General features: G+C 47.5%; 1 protein-coding gene across 1 annotated transcript in view; it reads right to left on the bottom strand.

Moving 5' to 3' along the window:
• The window catches only part of PRPF8 (pre-mRNA processing factor 8), a 497,675-nt gene that overhangs the window by 452,536 nt on the left and 30,686 nt on the right, over positions 1–14,453 (bottom strand). The window contains exon 2 of the mRNA XM_069615406.1: positions 8,521–8,631. Coding sequence (XP_069471507.1) covers positions 8,521–8,620 — 100 coding nt within the window. The 5' untranslated portion in view covers positions 8,621–8,631. The remainder of the gene's footprint in view (positions 1–8,520; positions 8,632–14,453) is intronic.

Below are 14,453 nucleotides of genomic sequence, written 5' to 3'. Positions count from 1 at the left end.
CAACATTCAGCAATACCTGTATCGGACTACGTGCTGGCCTTATTCCAACAACTACTGTACGACCCTGCGGGCAAATCCATTGTGGTAGACCGAAACCAGAGTCTACACTTCCTCCCAGCAAAAGAAGAAATTGGACTCAAGATGTACTTACAAGTGTGCACTTCTTTCAGAAAAAAAAAGGTTCACGAGAGCAGCACGGAAGCAAGAACCAGTAAAATTCTGCGACACTGTTCCAGTGCGTGGCCCTGGTGACCCTAATGAGATGGAAGCGTCCAAGAATGTTCACAGCTGGCTTCAAGATAAGGGAACTCGCTATAGATGGGCCTTCCCATGCGGCCTCAGATTTGAATACCAAGGCAAGTCATATCACATAACAAGGGAGAAAGAAATTACAGACTTGATGTAGCAGAATGATGCCTGTTTTCTGAGATGTCATCAGGAAACAGCCGCAGCGCATGGCTAAGAAAGAAGGATGGCGACAGGTGCATCCTTAGCCTAAAGGAAGGGGGAAGAGGTTCTTGAATAACAGAAGTTGCATGATGGGTTTGTTCTTTGTAGAGGAGAAGGCAAGGGAAACGAGTCACCTGAAAAGTAACCAAGCTGGCTGAAAGGAGTTATGCTCGGTTGCTGGGGTTGGGGGTGGGGTTATAGTGACTGGGGATGACCGGGCTAAAGATTAGGGCCCCACAAGGTCAGGATGAGGTATACAGCCTGGCAGAGACTACAACAGTGTTCTTTTTTAGGGAGGAGAATCAGTGGGTGGGGGGCGGGCAGTGGCAGGGGCGGCTTGGGACAGGATGTTTGGATTAGTTGTAAGGCACAGATCTTCTTTGGGGATTGGCTGGTTGACCCTGGGAAATGGTTGACCAAGCATGGTGACCGTGAATGTCGAGGGTTTGAATTTTCAGGTAAAGTGCAGATGGATATTACAGCGCCTAATTGAGCTTAAGGCCACAGTGATTTTCCTTCAAGGAACAGACTTGCTCCCGGGGGATGAAGCACATATGATGCATAAGGCTTTCCCTAAAAAATACTTTGCGTCCAGCTGGTGAAAGACTACAGGGGTGGATACTATCGAGCGGCACTTGGGTTTTAGGAAGCAGTTTCTGCTTAGGGACCCAGAAGGGAGGTATCTAGGGTTCAAAGGAATCCTGAGGGACTAGCTTTTCACGTTAGTGACAGTCTACACCCCAAATGAGCAACAGGGACACTCCTTGGCCAGGGAACTCCAGAAAATAGGGAGTTGGTGCGGGAGACAAGTAGTGGTGGATGGTGACTTCAATTGTATTATGGATCTCACGGTGGATCAAACATTAGCACCGGCCCCCAAACAGTGACCGATTCCGGCACGCCCTGGGGACATTCTTTAAAGATTTTGACTTAATAGAAGCTTAGCAGTTCTTTCATGACTCTGAAAGAGACTATGCACACTTCTCAAGAAACCTCTATGTGCTTCAGAGAATAGATATAGTACTGTCTCAGCAACGTTAATTCCCCAAATCACTGCAATAGAGATAGGGGTGCACTATCTTTCTAACCACGCCCAGTTGATCCTTCTAATTGAAAGGACTAGACCCCAGGAAGGGCATCGTAAACAGTGGAGGTTGAACATACTGGTTCTTACGTCTGTGACAGTGCAGTCCCATATGGAGAAAGTTACCCATGATTACTTTCGGAAGAGTGACACAGGGGAGGTGGACTGGCGAGTGGTGTGGTATGCGGGCAAGGCGGTATTCCAGGGGGAGTTTATATCCCAAACAACCTACCATAGGGAGAGAGAACTTCGACAGACAATTGGAAAGGGAGCTGAAGGAATCAGAATCCCAACACAAGGTGAGGCAATCACTGAAAACATTACGAACCCTATGGAAAATAAGAGCGCAATTAGAGACACATATTGCAGACCGATCGGCACATTAATTGCTGCATACAAAACACACTTACTATGTAAAAGGGGTTAAGGCCAACTGCTTGTTAGTGGCTAAACTAAGAAAACAAGGGACACAACTAGATCACGCAGTTAAGGGACGCAACACGCTCAGGACGACAAGCAAGCGATAATGGAATCATTCCATGTGGGATTAATGAAAAGAAAGGAAATGGATCGGCCCCTCCAAATTGCATATATTGGAGGGGGTGAAGTAACCACATATTTCTGACGAGGATAGCCCATCACGGAGGAAGAGGTAGGCAATGGGATAAGCTCCTTGCTGACCAATAAAGCGCCTGGCCCAGATGGTTTCAGAATGGTTACTAAAAAAGCTTTCAAGGGCCAGTTAATACAGCTGCTGATGCTGCTTTTTAAAAGAATCGGGGAAAGCGGGGCGATTACAGAGGACATGGGTCTATCCACCACATCGGATCCTAAAGCCAGTGAAGAACCAGACAGATTGCTCTTGCTATCGCCCCATCTCATTGCTCAATGGCTATGCTAAAATCTATGCTAGGGTGCTGGCCGGGAAACTGGCAGAAGTTTTACTGACAATTTACAGGGATCAGTCCGGGTTCATTCTTGGAAGGCACACACAGGACAACATAAGGCGCGCTATTGAGGTCATAGTTTTGGGGACCAGAACGGGACAGCCATTTTCCATAGCAGCCCTAGATGCGAGGCGAGCTTTAGATAGTCTGTACTGGGGTTTTCTCATGCATACACTGGCTTTGTTTGGCTGCGGCCTGGAATTTGTACGAATAGTGCTAACCAATTTCCAAATTCCCTCAAAGTTATTGATCAATGGGCGACTTACAGCATGGGTAGAGATTAGACGGGGCACACATCAGGGATGCCCGCCATCTCCCTTATTTATGCTACAGCTATGGACAGTAGGCAGCCTTAATTAGACTGCACAGTGAGATCTTGGAAGTTGACTGCAAAGATGGGAAGCATAAGATTGCTATATGCGGATGATGTCATGCTATTTATGAGAGATACAAACAGACAATGCCGAGAGTGAGGACGCGGTTGCGGGTTCACTATTAATTACACCAAGTCTAAAAGGACCTTAATATAACTGATGACAAGAGGACAAATAGAACTCAGTACCAGATTCCTGTTGACCTGGAAAACACAGGACTAGATTATATTGGCATTACTATAACAAGAGAACATAAATGGCTGTACATAGTGAACATACCTCCCCTGTGGAAAAGGCTGATGGAAGACTTTAATAGATGGGATGCACAAGAGTTGTCGTCGTTCACTCGAATAGTGGCAGTAAAGAGGACAATATTGACACACGTGCTCTACACAGTGAGCGCTCTTCCTATCGGAATCCCAGCCCAGGTGTTAACGTTGCAAGCAGCAATTCTTGATTTCATCTAGCACAAGAAAAGGCAAGGGTCCCTAGGGCAGTTCTATTTAGGATCCCACTGATGGGGAGGGGGGGTGCTAATGCCCAAGGTGAAGTTATATGTGCTCACAGCCCAGTTAACACCAATGCTGCACTGGTCTGGAAGAGAATTGGAGAAGGGCTGAAGGAAAATTGAACAAGGGGCCAAAACCATCCCACTGGGCATGTTGCCATTTATTAGAAACCAAGTTTGGGGAGTGGGAGGCCCATAATTAGAGGCTACCAAAAAAACTGTGCAATATTGGGATTAACCACTAATGTGGCTGCAAACGTTCCCGGATCTTGGGCCTTATAGCCCAATGGGTTACAACAAAGCTATCTCCCAGGGTGGAGCAACACGTTCTGGGGAAATGGGGGCCGGCTACCCTAGGATTGATTCACTTCGGAACCGCTGCTTTTTGAAGACTGGAAAGACTTATTTCACGTGGGGCAAGATGAACGCTTCAAATATATACAGATAAGACATTGGGTCTCCCAGAGTTTGGTGAAAGAAGCGGACACAACTGGGAATTGAGCAGACTATGTGAGAGGGATTGGTGGAGAAGGGTTTCTTGCGGCTCTAACACTTATTAGATAGGGCACAACCGAAAGATGGGACCAATGGGATAGGGACTTGGGCATTACCATCTCAGAGGAAGAATGGGGCAGATTTGGAGAAGGGCTCAAAAAGGTTTCTAAATGCATGACCATTAAGGAATCATCATATCAAATCTGCTAAATGTGGTATTACTCCACAGCGTATACATAGAATGAACTTACAGTTCCCACCCCTTTCTTGGAGGAAGTATGGCACCAAAGGCGACCTTGGACATATTTGTTGGACTTGCCCCAAAGCCAAGTTCTTTTGGAAAGAAATACTGGGGCATATCAAAAGACATAACAGGGGTGATGTTGCCTGCTTCCCCGGTGGCGATTTTGTTTGGTGCGATCGCAGAGGACTTGTATGCTGCTACTGGAGCCATGGTGACACCCCTCACACAATTATTGACTGCTGCCCGAATTACGCTAGCCCAAGCTTGGAAAATGTAAGCTGGCACGATGGTTGCATGGTGGTGGGTAAGGGTGTGGGGCGTTTTGGCCATGGAGAAGGTATGTGCACTGGCAGCCGGGTCCTATCAGAAGATCCTTAAAGTTTGGTTCCCCTGTTATGAGTTTGTCAAAGACAGGGAACAGCATTTCCATAAACCAGCAATGTACCCTTTTCTTTGCTTTGCTTTTTGGAAGCCATGTTTAAACATATGCTGTCAAGGCACAGGTGATTATGTACAATAAATAAAGGTTTAAAAAATAATAATTTGAATGACACCTTGCTACATAGACCCAACACAACCTTCCTTGCTCAGCCCCCCACTGTAAAGACTGGAGGGGTATCTGTACTCCTGCTCCCTATATGGCAGGGGAGAGGCACAGATGACCCCAGCTAAGATTCTCTATTTGGTAAAACGTGGGCGAGCAATCAAGGCCTAGTTCTCAAGAGGTGATGCGGACTGGTTCTTAAGTACAGTGTTGTCCCCAAGCACCCACACAAGGACTGTCCACACACTAGGTTAGTGGCAACACAGTTCTTTATATAAATAAGGCTTTTGTACGTACATAATCACAATAACACACTTTGTGCTCAAGTTAATCTAAAATGGTAAATATATACAGTTTCTATGTGGTACCACTCTGATTCCATTGAAATGCATAAACTGTAGACAGTTCAAATAGCATACAAATCAATTTAGCAAAAGGTATCAACCATAGTGGATGGAGCGGATCGAGTCGAGTGATGTCGGATGGAGTGGATTGGAACGGATCGAGTCGATTGAGGTTTCAGAAAGTGGATGGAGTGGATAGAACTAACAGAGCAGGTAGAACAAATGGAGTACATGAGCAGATGAACTACAACAGAATAGATGGAGTGGATGGAACGGACGGAAAGGATGGAACAGCCTCAATGAAAATCCCCCACATCACATTACCACACGTACTCTCTCCTATACACCACCACTTAACTAGAACACAGCGATACTACGACACATTTGGTATATCTGTTCTCATACTAACACTTGCCTCTTACTCCTCAACATCCCAATTAAACACAGCTAGCTGACCACACCGCTAGCCTAGGCGTCTCCTCAGGCCCAATGCAGCCGAAATCAGTCTGGGTGTCAACCCTCCAGAATGAACACACATTCCTGACCTCCCAAACACCTCACCTACCGCTAAGAAGCAGCTATCATGCAAATGCCTCACCAGCTGCACACATATCCAGTGCACCCACACACCCTATCCCCCCCCCCCCTTTTTCCTCGAACTAAGGTGCCCAGGGGCGTTCAACCTACCAGCGCTTTGAGATCATACCAATGATACATACAGCGCTATATAAATGCAAAATAACAGTCTTAAGGGGAAAACAGGTGGTTAGACAATTGGCAGAATGCTGTGTCCCATTTACCTAGACACAATTCGGTGTGAGGATCCCCCCCACGCCCCTCATCTAGGCAACCTGTAAATAAAGATATAACACAAGCCCCGTCCATAAATTGTCTAACAGTGTCTCATCTACTTCTATAAAAGTTCTGCCACCCAAAGGTACCTGGTTTAAAAGAGTTTGACGTTGGGTTGTCGATGGATCCTTCTTGAGTGACCCCCCTTTAAAAGGCAGGAGTAACGGATCGTCAAGATCCCACGAAGAAAAGGTGAACAACGGCAGCGGGGTAGCATCTTCGGTCCTTGCGGTGCTCGTCGACGATCGTCGTGGACATCCTGCAAAGAGGCGGCGTGCTGTGCACCTCGCCGACAATAGTTTGTTGCCGCAAAGAGTTACTGAAGAACTTTGGTCCTTCGTTCAAAGTGTCCTTAAGCAAAGGAGCACTGCGGCTCCGGTCGGCGACAGCGGTCGGGACGGTGATGGACTTCAATGTCTGGGTGCTTCGCTTCGCGATTCTGCGGCATTTCCAGTCTCTGGTTGGCAACCTTTCGAGGACCGACTTCCAGGGCCATTCGGTGAAGGTCAGCTGTTGCACGATGGTGCCTTGTAGTTCGGGGAGTGGTCTCATAGCCAGGTACTCCCTTGGATTAGTTCCTTGAAGGCGCAGCAGCTTTCAGATTGGCAAATGACAGCAGCAATAATTCTTCTTCTTCTTCTTCTTCTTCCTCCTCCAGTGGGCTTCAAGGTTAAGCATCAAGTATAAACTTCAGCTTCTGAACAAGTTCCAGCAGCAATAGGCCCCCAAGATATACTGTTCTGTCTCCTTCACTCTGCTGGGTCACACTCACGCAACCAAACATTCAGAAGGGCATTCATGCAGTCAGGCATCCAATCAGGCTCACAGTGCATTCAGCCCATTCTTCTCCATCCAGACACTCGCAACATGGAACATGACAAGCACTCTGCCATTCAGCACTTCACACTGCATTCATACCAGTTTCGGGCAGGGCTGTCTCAGTCATGGTGTGACACAGCAGATACTAGAAACCAAAACATGAAAAGCGTATTCGTGATACACTCCGTTCACCCAGGTCCCATCCCACGGGTGTACCCACAACATAGTCATTGGGAAGGCTCCAGCCAGTCCGGCCTGGACCTTTCCCCCCCCCCCCCCCCCTCCCCTCCCACCCACCCACACTACCATATATGGAACTTCCACCCAATAGCCAGTCAGGGGGAAGTGACAGAGTCAGGGCTTCCCGGGACATCGGGAAACTAAGGTAACAGGCGATAGAAAGCAAGTGGCCACAGGGGCCATCTTGCTTCCTATCGGGAATCAACTGATTCCAATGGTAGGGTCTGGTTATCCCCAAAAATGGAGAATACTTGGAGCACCTGTCAAATTCAGCCTGTAGCTGCCATCAGCCCATACCCTGCAAAGAATAGATAGATCCATGTGTTAACACACCCCCCGCCCGACTAGACATTTTCTTGCAAACTGGAGCTCTTTACTTTGCCTCTCCATGATCCTCATCGATCAACAATCTTCATGTTTAATGCCCAGTCTATGGACACCTTCAGCTGCCGCTGTTCTCGGTGCAATTTTTCAAGTCCCAACTTTAGCTCCATGAGACACAGTGATACAACAATGGACATTACCCCCATTCAAACATTGGTAATGTATTTGGGATTTGCTACCTTGTGTACAAGCCATTAAGCCATTATAACTGCTTCGATTTCAACACAGTTGTGAAATGTACCATTTAATTTGGCACTGCAAATACACGCATGCGCCTGCCAAGGAGATGCAGATGTTTTAGTAGACAAACGGAAGCATTGTAACGGAATTTGAATTGTAAGCATACCATTAGATAAATATTACAGAGGCGATAGTTGTCCAAGAATTGGATTCCATGCATACACTACCGGAAGCCAATTAATTGTGTGCGATGAATACAAAAATCAAAGACTAGCCCTCACCTTGCGAGTTCCACTGGCAGGATGGCGACAGCACTTTCCTTCCCTTAAGTTCCTCTTCACTTACTGCCTGGTCCAAGTTGTGCCAACTCATTCACCACTATGCCGTAACACAAGTCACCCTGGCTGGCCCCAACGATTAAACCACACACCTCGCTACTCCAGGTTGTCACTACTCTCCCCGCCTCCCATCCCCAGGTTACTGACACCCCACCACCTCCCTCCTTCCTTTCTCCCTGGCCTGGTTATCTCAATTTCTTCAATTTCCCCTGTTCCTTTATTCAGATTAGTTTTAAGGTCACTGACTGCTTCCCTTTTAGCCACAATATTTCTTAAATTTGTATTGTACCCACAAATGTGATTGCTTGTCAGTCTTTTGCCCCCATGTAATATTATTGTTCAAAACATGCATTGCCATGTGAGCACCAATAAACATAAATGTATCCAAAGTAGCTAAAGCGCTTCCAGAAACAGACAGTTATCCCATTTCAAGTTGGCATCAGGAGAGAAGTGTAGTAGCACAGAATTGGAACAGCACTACATACCTGCACGGGAAAGTCCCCTCATCAGTAAAGAGCCATAGATGGGGCTACCGGCACTCATTTTGGAGACACATCGTCAAGTTTACCAAATCCAAAAAACATATTTAAGCCAGCAGTTGAATATCACCAGTCTCCCTCTCAAAAGGATGGCAACAATATGCACCATAAACAATCAAGCCACAAGAATAGTGGCACCGTGCACTTGCTGCATGTAAGACCAGAAGCAAATACCAACCTTTATCCTGCAATTTCTCCTCTGACATGTAATCTGGGATGGGTGCTGTCCCGGGGGGAAGCAAGACTCCCCCAGGTCTGTATGCAAAGACCCCCGCCATGGTGCTTGTACCTGAAAAACAAAGAAGGAACAGTGAAACAGAAAACTGGAGAGTTCTGCACAGCATGGAGACTTTTGAAACATCAACAACCTGAATAACTGTCCCCCAGTAACTGGGGGACAGTTATTCAGCACAAAAGCTAACATCTTACCAAAGGAGGTACAGAAAAGGGGTGTATCAGCCACTTTTGCTGCCTAAAATTAGACAAATACTCTCAAAAAATAAAAATGGAGAGTAAAAATATTCCCAACAGAAAGATAGGAAATAAACACGTAGGACCTTGTGCCCCTTCTTTCACCCACACAGCTCCAAGAATGTTTGGACAAGTAGTGCACGTAGTAGCACAGGAAAAAAACGTATTACTGACTGATCATTAAAAGTAAACATACATCTTTAAATGTATATTAATAAGAAGTAAAGTTATTATTACTAAAAGATTACCGGTTACAGTTCAAACATGTTTTCTTGCTTATAAAATACTCCCATTGGAAATTGGACATACATTTTTACTCCCTAAAAAATAATTGTACTCCCAACTTAAAACAATTGGGAGTGCAATAATGCCACTTCAAAATCTTATCCGGAGCACTGGGGGTACCTAAACCAGTGTTCTAATCTGCGGGACCAGGTAACAAAACGTGCACTCACTAGCAGTTCAACCATGGAGAGTTGGACATACTGAGCCATGTGAATTTGGGGGAAACCCCTCCCTCCCCCCAGTAGGTCACTAACCTCCCTTGTACAAGTGGCAGAACCCCATATCCTTCTCTTCTCCGCCAGATGAACATCTTTTCCCTCTTCTGTTTTAATGCACTGCTTTGAAGTGGCTTTAGGGAGGCAGAGTGATGGAGCGTGCCAGGCCTTTAGGTCCGTCACAGCAATGCAAACTTTTCTGGGATTGACGTACAAAGGCTTACACTTACACATTGAAGAGGAGGGGCGCCTTGGAGCACAATGGGCAAAGGATATGTATTTATATAAAAGTATTTCAGAAACGCAACTTGGGGATATTGCAAAATAGAGTGAAACCATTAATTGGATGCCTCGAGTCCAGTAATCAACTGCCAGACCAGGCCTCAATATTTGCACTTGCCAATGGCTAGAGATTGACCCATAGCAAATAAAGGAGTGTTGTCTGCACGTGCTAATAGCTTACAACATGACATTTTTACCCCAAGGCTAGACACACATATAGAATTCCATAACAGACATTTCCCAGACCTTGCATACATGGCACTGGTTTCTGTTAGGTAAGAAATGATGTTTAACCTGTGACTACACAACACTCATCTGCTTGGTATTAGGAAACCCACCTTTTGGTATAGGTCTGTAATACACAAGTTGATAGAGTGACTCAGCAGCCAGGCCTATCTCAAGAGGGGTAAATGTGAACCTTGTCAAATGAAATATCTATCATACATTTTTAAATAAATGAATTGCCTTTTTAAAAGAATGCTTAACAATGAATACTTTTCAGACTCACAACAAGTTAGTGGATAATCTTTGGATATGCTTCTTACACACTCCAGCTTGGCATCAGGTGAGCGGGCGCACTCTTGACCCCCAGTCCCCCTCAGGACCATCATGGCGGTGGCAGGCCCTGTGGAGCCCTCGCAGGCTTCAGAGCCGCACCGGAGCCTTCTCTCCCCTAATCCCGCCTCTCTGTGCCCCCTACCCCCCCCCCCCGCCCCGATTGGCCAGCTCCCATCCATTGGGTCACTGTGGATGCCGCTGCACGCCCGCTCCCTGTGCCATTTTCCAGCTTGGCATCAGGTGAGCGGGCGCACTCTTGAACTCCCCACCCCCCCCCCCCCCCCAGACTCCCTCAGTACCATCATGGCAGTGGCAGGCCCTGTGGAGCCCTCGCGGGCTCCAGAGCCTTCTCTCCCCTAATCCCGCCTCTCTGTGCCTCCCCCCTGCCCTGAATGGCCAGCTCCTCCCTTTCTGAGCCAAGCCTGGGCAATGCTCTGCTCGGCAGCCCTTTGGCTAAGGGCCCAAAGGCAAAGGGCGGATCCAACAGGCAGCCCCAAGATGTGTCCGCAGGGGAAGCAAAGAAAGCCAACAGACACCAACAAAACTGTAAGTGTGGCATGGGGGGGGGGGGGGGGTAGAGCAATCGCTCTACTCCAGAAAGCCCTGGCACTCTGCCTCTCCATGATGTTGACTGCCATAGTATTACAACCTGCATACTAAAGTGATTAGTGACCACCAACTGAAACACATTCTTGGCTGGACTATAAACTTTGCACTGCACTACGCACTAACAGTGTTATGCTAAGCTATTTGCCATTTGTATAGCGCACTATATATCATTGGTAGGTCCGCAGAGCCAATTTTAACTAGTGCCATTGTTAACTAACTTATAGAAAGAAAAGTCAAGATTAGCCTATGTCACCTTAGACAGGTGTAATCATTACATGTGCTTCTTGCGCCATTTACCATCATGGCCTGCAGGTAAGCACTTTGCCCTGATGCCCCAGCCCTTATTTCCATAGCATTGTGCGCAATAGTTTCACCCCAGGCAGCCCCGCGATGCTTCCAACCTGCTTCCCCTTATTCCCGCCTCCCGTGCCCTCCCACTGGCCATATTGGCCAACTACACTTTCATCCCGGGCCTGTCTTGGGCAGCCCACTGCCCGGCAGTCCTCTCGGCAAAGGGCGGCTCCTGCATTGGAAGCTACAAGATGTGTCAGCAGATGTCCGCAGGGGAAGCCAGTAAAGCCAGCAGTTAACACACACCAGCAAAACTGTCAGTGTGGCATGGGTGGGGTGTAGAGCAATTACTCTACTCCAGAAAGCCCTCGCCACTCTACCTACCTCCCCATAACGTAGACGGTAGGTATCAGGTATTAATAATCGCCACATATATGGTCGCTGTAAATAATATCGCTGCGAAAATGTTGTGGCGATATTATTTGGGTGACCATATATGTGGCGATAGGGGCAAAAAAAAAAAAAATGTCGCCACAAAAAACCACCATTTTTCAGCCATATTTTTGTATGGCCATATTCTTGTGGTGACATTACTACATGGAACCACGTAGACTGCCATAGTTTTGCACATCCATCCTTGGCTGGACTGTAAATATTGCTCTGCATCACGCACTAACCTACTACCCAATGTTAACTAGTGCTACACCTATAGAGAACGGTCAAGATTAGCCTGCGTCGCATCTGGACGGAAATGTGAATGTTGGCATGTGCAGCACTTAGATGGAATTCTTAACCTAGCTCGCGTCACATCTAGACAGAAGTGTGAATGTTAGCGTGTGCCGCACCTAGATGGAATCCCATAATTGCAAGGACAGCAATGCCAACTAACCAACCAACTAACTAACAATTCCATCCCTCTGCATACACCTCTCAAACTCTAACCAAACGCAACAAGCCTTAAACGCAGCAATCTGCACAAACTTCACAACAAAACAAACCACACGTAGACTTGAACAGCACACGACGACTATGGACCGTAAAACACCCCAAGCCCAGCCAACGGAACCACCGGGCTGAGACTGCCAACAGCAAATCACTGCTCTCTTGCACTTTTCCAGCTTATTCCCACTAACCCACCCCCTCTCCTCCCCTTTTTTCAGAGCCGCCAGAGCGCCCACTTCGGTGGTGATAGTGCACGGTACAAATGTCCTTTAACTGTCATGATCTCTGCTTCCAAAAGATCAGGACTTGCCCGACTCTCTTGGAAGCAGACCCATAACCCCGGTTCCGAGTGCCAGCAAGTCCCAATTGGGACCTTTTGGACCCTGTCCTGGCGCCAGTGGCACCAGGCTCATAAAGATGCCCAGTCCCAGCGCTGGAAGCGCCGGGCTCATAATGCTTGGGTGGACTTCCCTGCAGCAGACCATGCTGCTTACTTACCTGCCAGTTGAACCCCTGATCCTCTTTTGTTTGGGACTACTTTTCCTGTTGGGTGGGGCAGGAGCCACTCCCTAGGTTCAGAACACTGGAACTCTTCTGGAAAGCAGGAACTCTTTTCTTACCTAGGCGTGGCTGTGGAAGGAGACACCTAAGCACTACAGGAGGCTATTTAAACCACACCCGATGGATGAATCTTGCTTTGCGTTATTCTGCATTCTCTGCAGCAGAACGCTCATCGTGTCTTCTGATCCTGGGACTAAGGGAACAAAGGCTTACCCATCCTGGAATCCAGTCTTCAGCAGCACCTGTAAAGACAAAGAAAGAACAGGTTAGCACTACGGTCTTCAGTGGCAGCGCATCTCTTACCTGGTCCATCGGCTGTCACCAACGCCTCGCGCTGCATTCCGGCATCTGAAAGACAAAGGCTTACCTACTCTTCGCATGCTCCGGAGGTCTTCACACTGCATTCCGGCATCTGAAAGACAAAAGCTTACCAGCTCTTCGCACGCTCGAGGCCTTTGGCGCTGCATCCCGCATCTGAAAGACAAAAGAAGGTGCGTTTAAAGACATTGGGCAACTTTATTACTCACGTGCCATTACTCCTTCCCACGCCGAATCCAGTGGGTATTCCAGCACCCTTCAGCTTCTCTAAAGCTCCGAACTTGTACCTGCAAGATAAAAGGGACAGTTAGTGCGCATCGTGAAGCAGGCTACAAGCGCTTACTTACGTGCTTCCAGGCGCTTCTATTCCTCACGCGGGTTCGATCCTCAACTCTCATCAGCCCGCCATCGCCAGAAGCCTGCAAAACAAGAGATATCATTACAAAAGACTTTTAAGACATTTGAAGTGCCCAGAACTTACCGTTCGTGCAGTTAACGACGGACAGCAGTCCTCTGAGGTCAAGAGGCCTGCACCCTTATCCAGTGAAGAAACTGGTTACGGCACCCTGCCCCGAGGCAGATGGAGAGCTCGGCGGTCACTTACCTAAGGTGAGGGTGTTAACCCTTGGGGTTCTACAGGAGAAGAGAAAGGGAAGAGGAGCGAGGCACCCAATAACCCCAGTTCATTAATCCCATATTTTCTATCTGCAGACATCTTACTCTTCGAGTCAGACATACAGTGCACAGAGGTCCAGCCCAAAGAGCCAAGCGTGTGTTACACATCACCTTTGAAGATACGGCATTCACCCAGTCAAGACCGGCGCCTCTGCGGGAATCAGGTGAGCGTTACATTAACATTAACTTCCTAAACGCTGAGGCGACTTCAATCACAAGGACAATAATGGCATTTGGTTGCAGAAAGGGAAGGAAAAACAGTTAAATAGGTTCTCAGTATCTGAGGACAACTAACTCTTCCAATGAAGTCTAGACAAGCCTTTCCCAGCACCAACAGTATACACTAAGCTACCACCTATGAAGGACAAACAATATCAAAGTCAATGGACTAGAAGAATCTGCAGGGAGCCAGACAGAAGTCAATTGGAGCACAATCTGTGGATCTGCTTAAATCAAAGTCTTGCACAAAGTTAGAGAATTTGTAAAAAATCACGTGTAGAGTCAAAAGATGTTGAGCCTGTGAAAGGTGAGTTGGAATCAACTCTAAAAAGATAAGCCACTGCAAGTCCCAACTGAGAAAAGCACAGCTAAAAGACAATGAGGTAAGTACCCCAAGCCTAAACAGTACCTCTGATTTGAAGAAGAGTGGTCCCGCTAGTTTCTGCCTTGCTACAGCATTGCAGACCCCGTGTTCCTGAGCCTTAGTCATGGGGACAAGGGGGAGAACGTCTGGAGGGCTCATGCAGCAGTACTTGGGAGGTTGTCGGCAGCTATGGGCTCTTTTCGATTCAGCTGCACTTCACGGTTTCAGCGCTTAGTAAACAGCACCCTTGCGGATCTCGGATACCGGTTGGGCTTCCTTCACTCCCTGGGTCCTGCACTCTGGTGAGGGGACTCAGGATCT

The sequence above is a fragment of the Ambystoma mexicanum genome, chromosome 9 (assembly GCF_040938575.1).
Source record: "Ambystoma mexicanum isolate Mex_15411 chromosome 9, UKY_AmexF1_1, whole genome shotgun sequence".
NCBI classification, from domain to species: domain Eukaryota; kingdom Metazoa; phylum Chordata; class Amphibia; order Caudata; family Ambystomatidae; genus Ambystoma; species Ambystoma mexicanum.
This window is presented reverse-complemented; position numbering and strand designations above follow the sequence as displayed.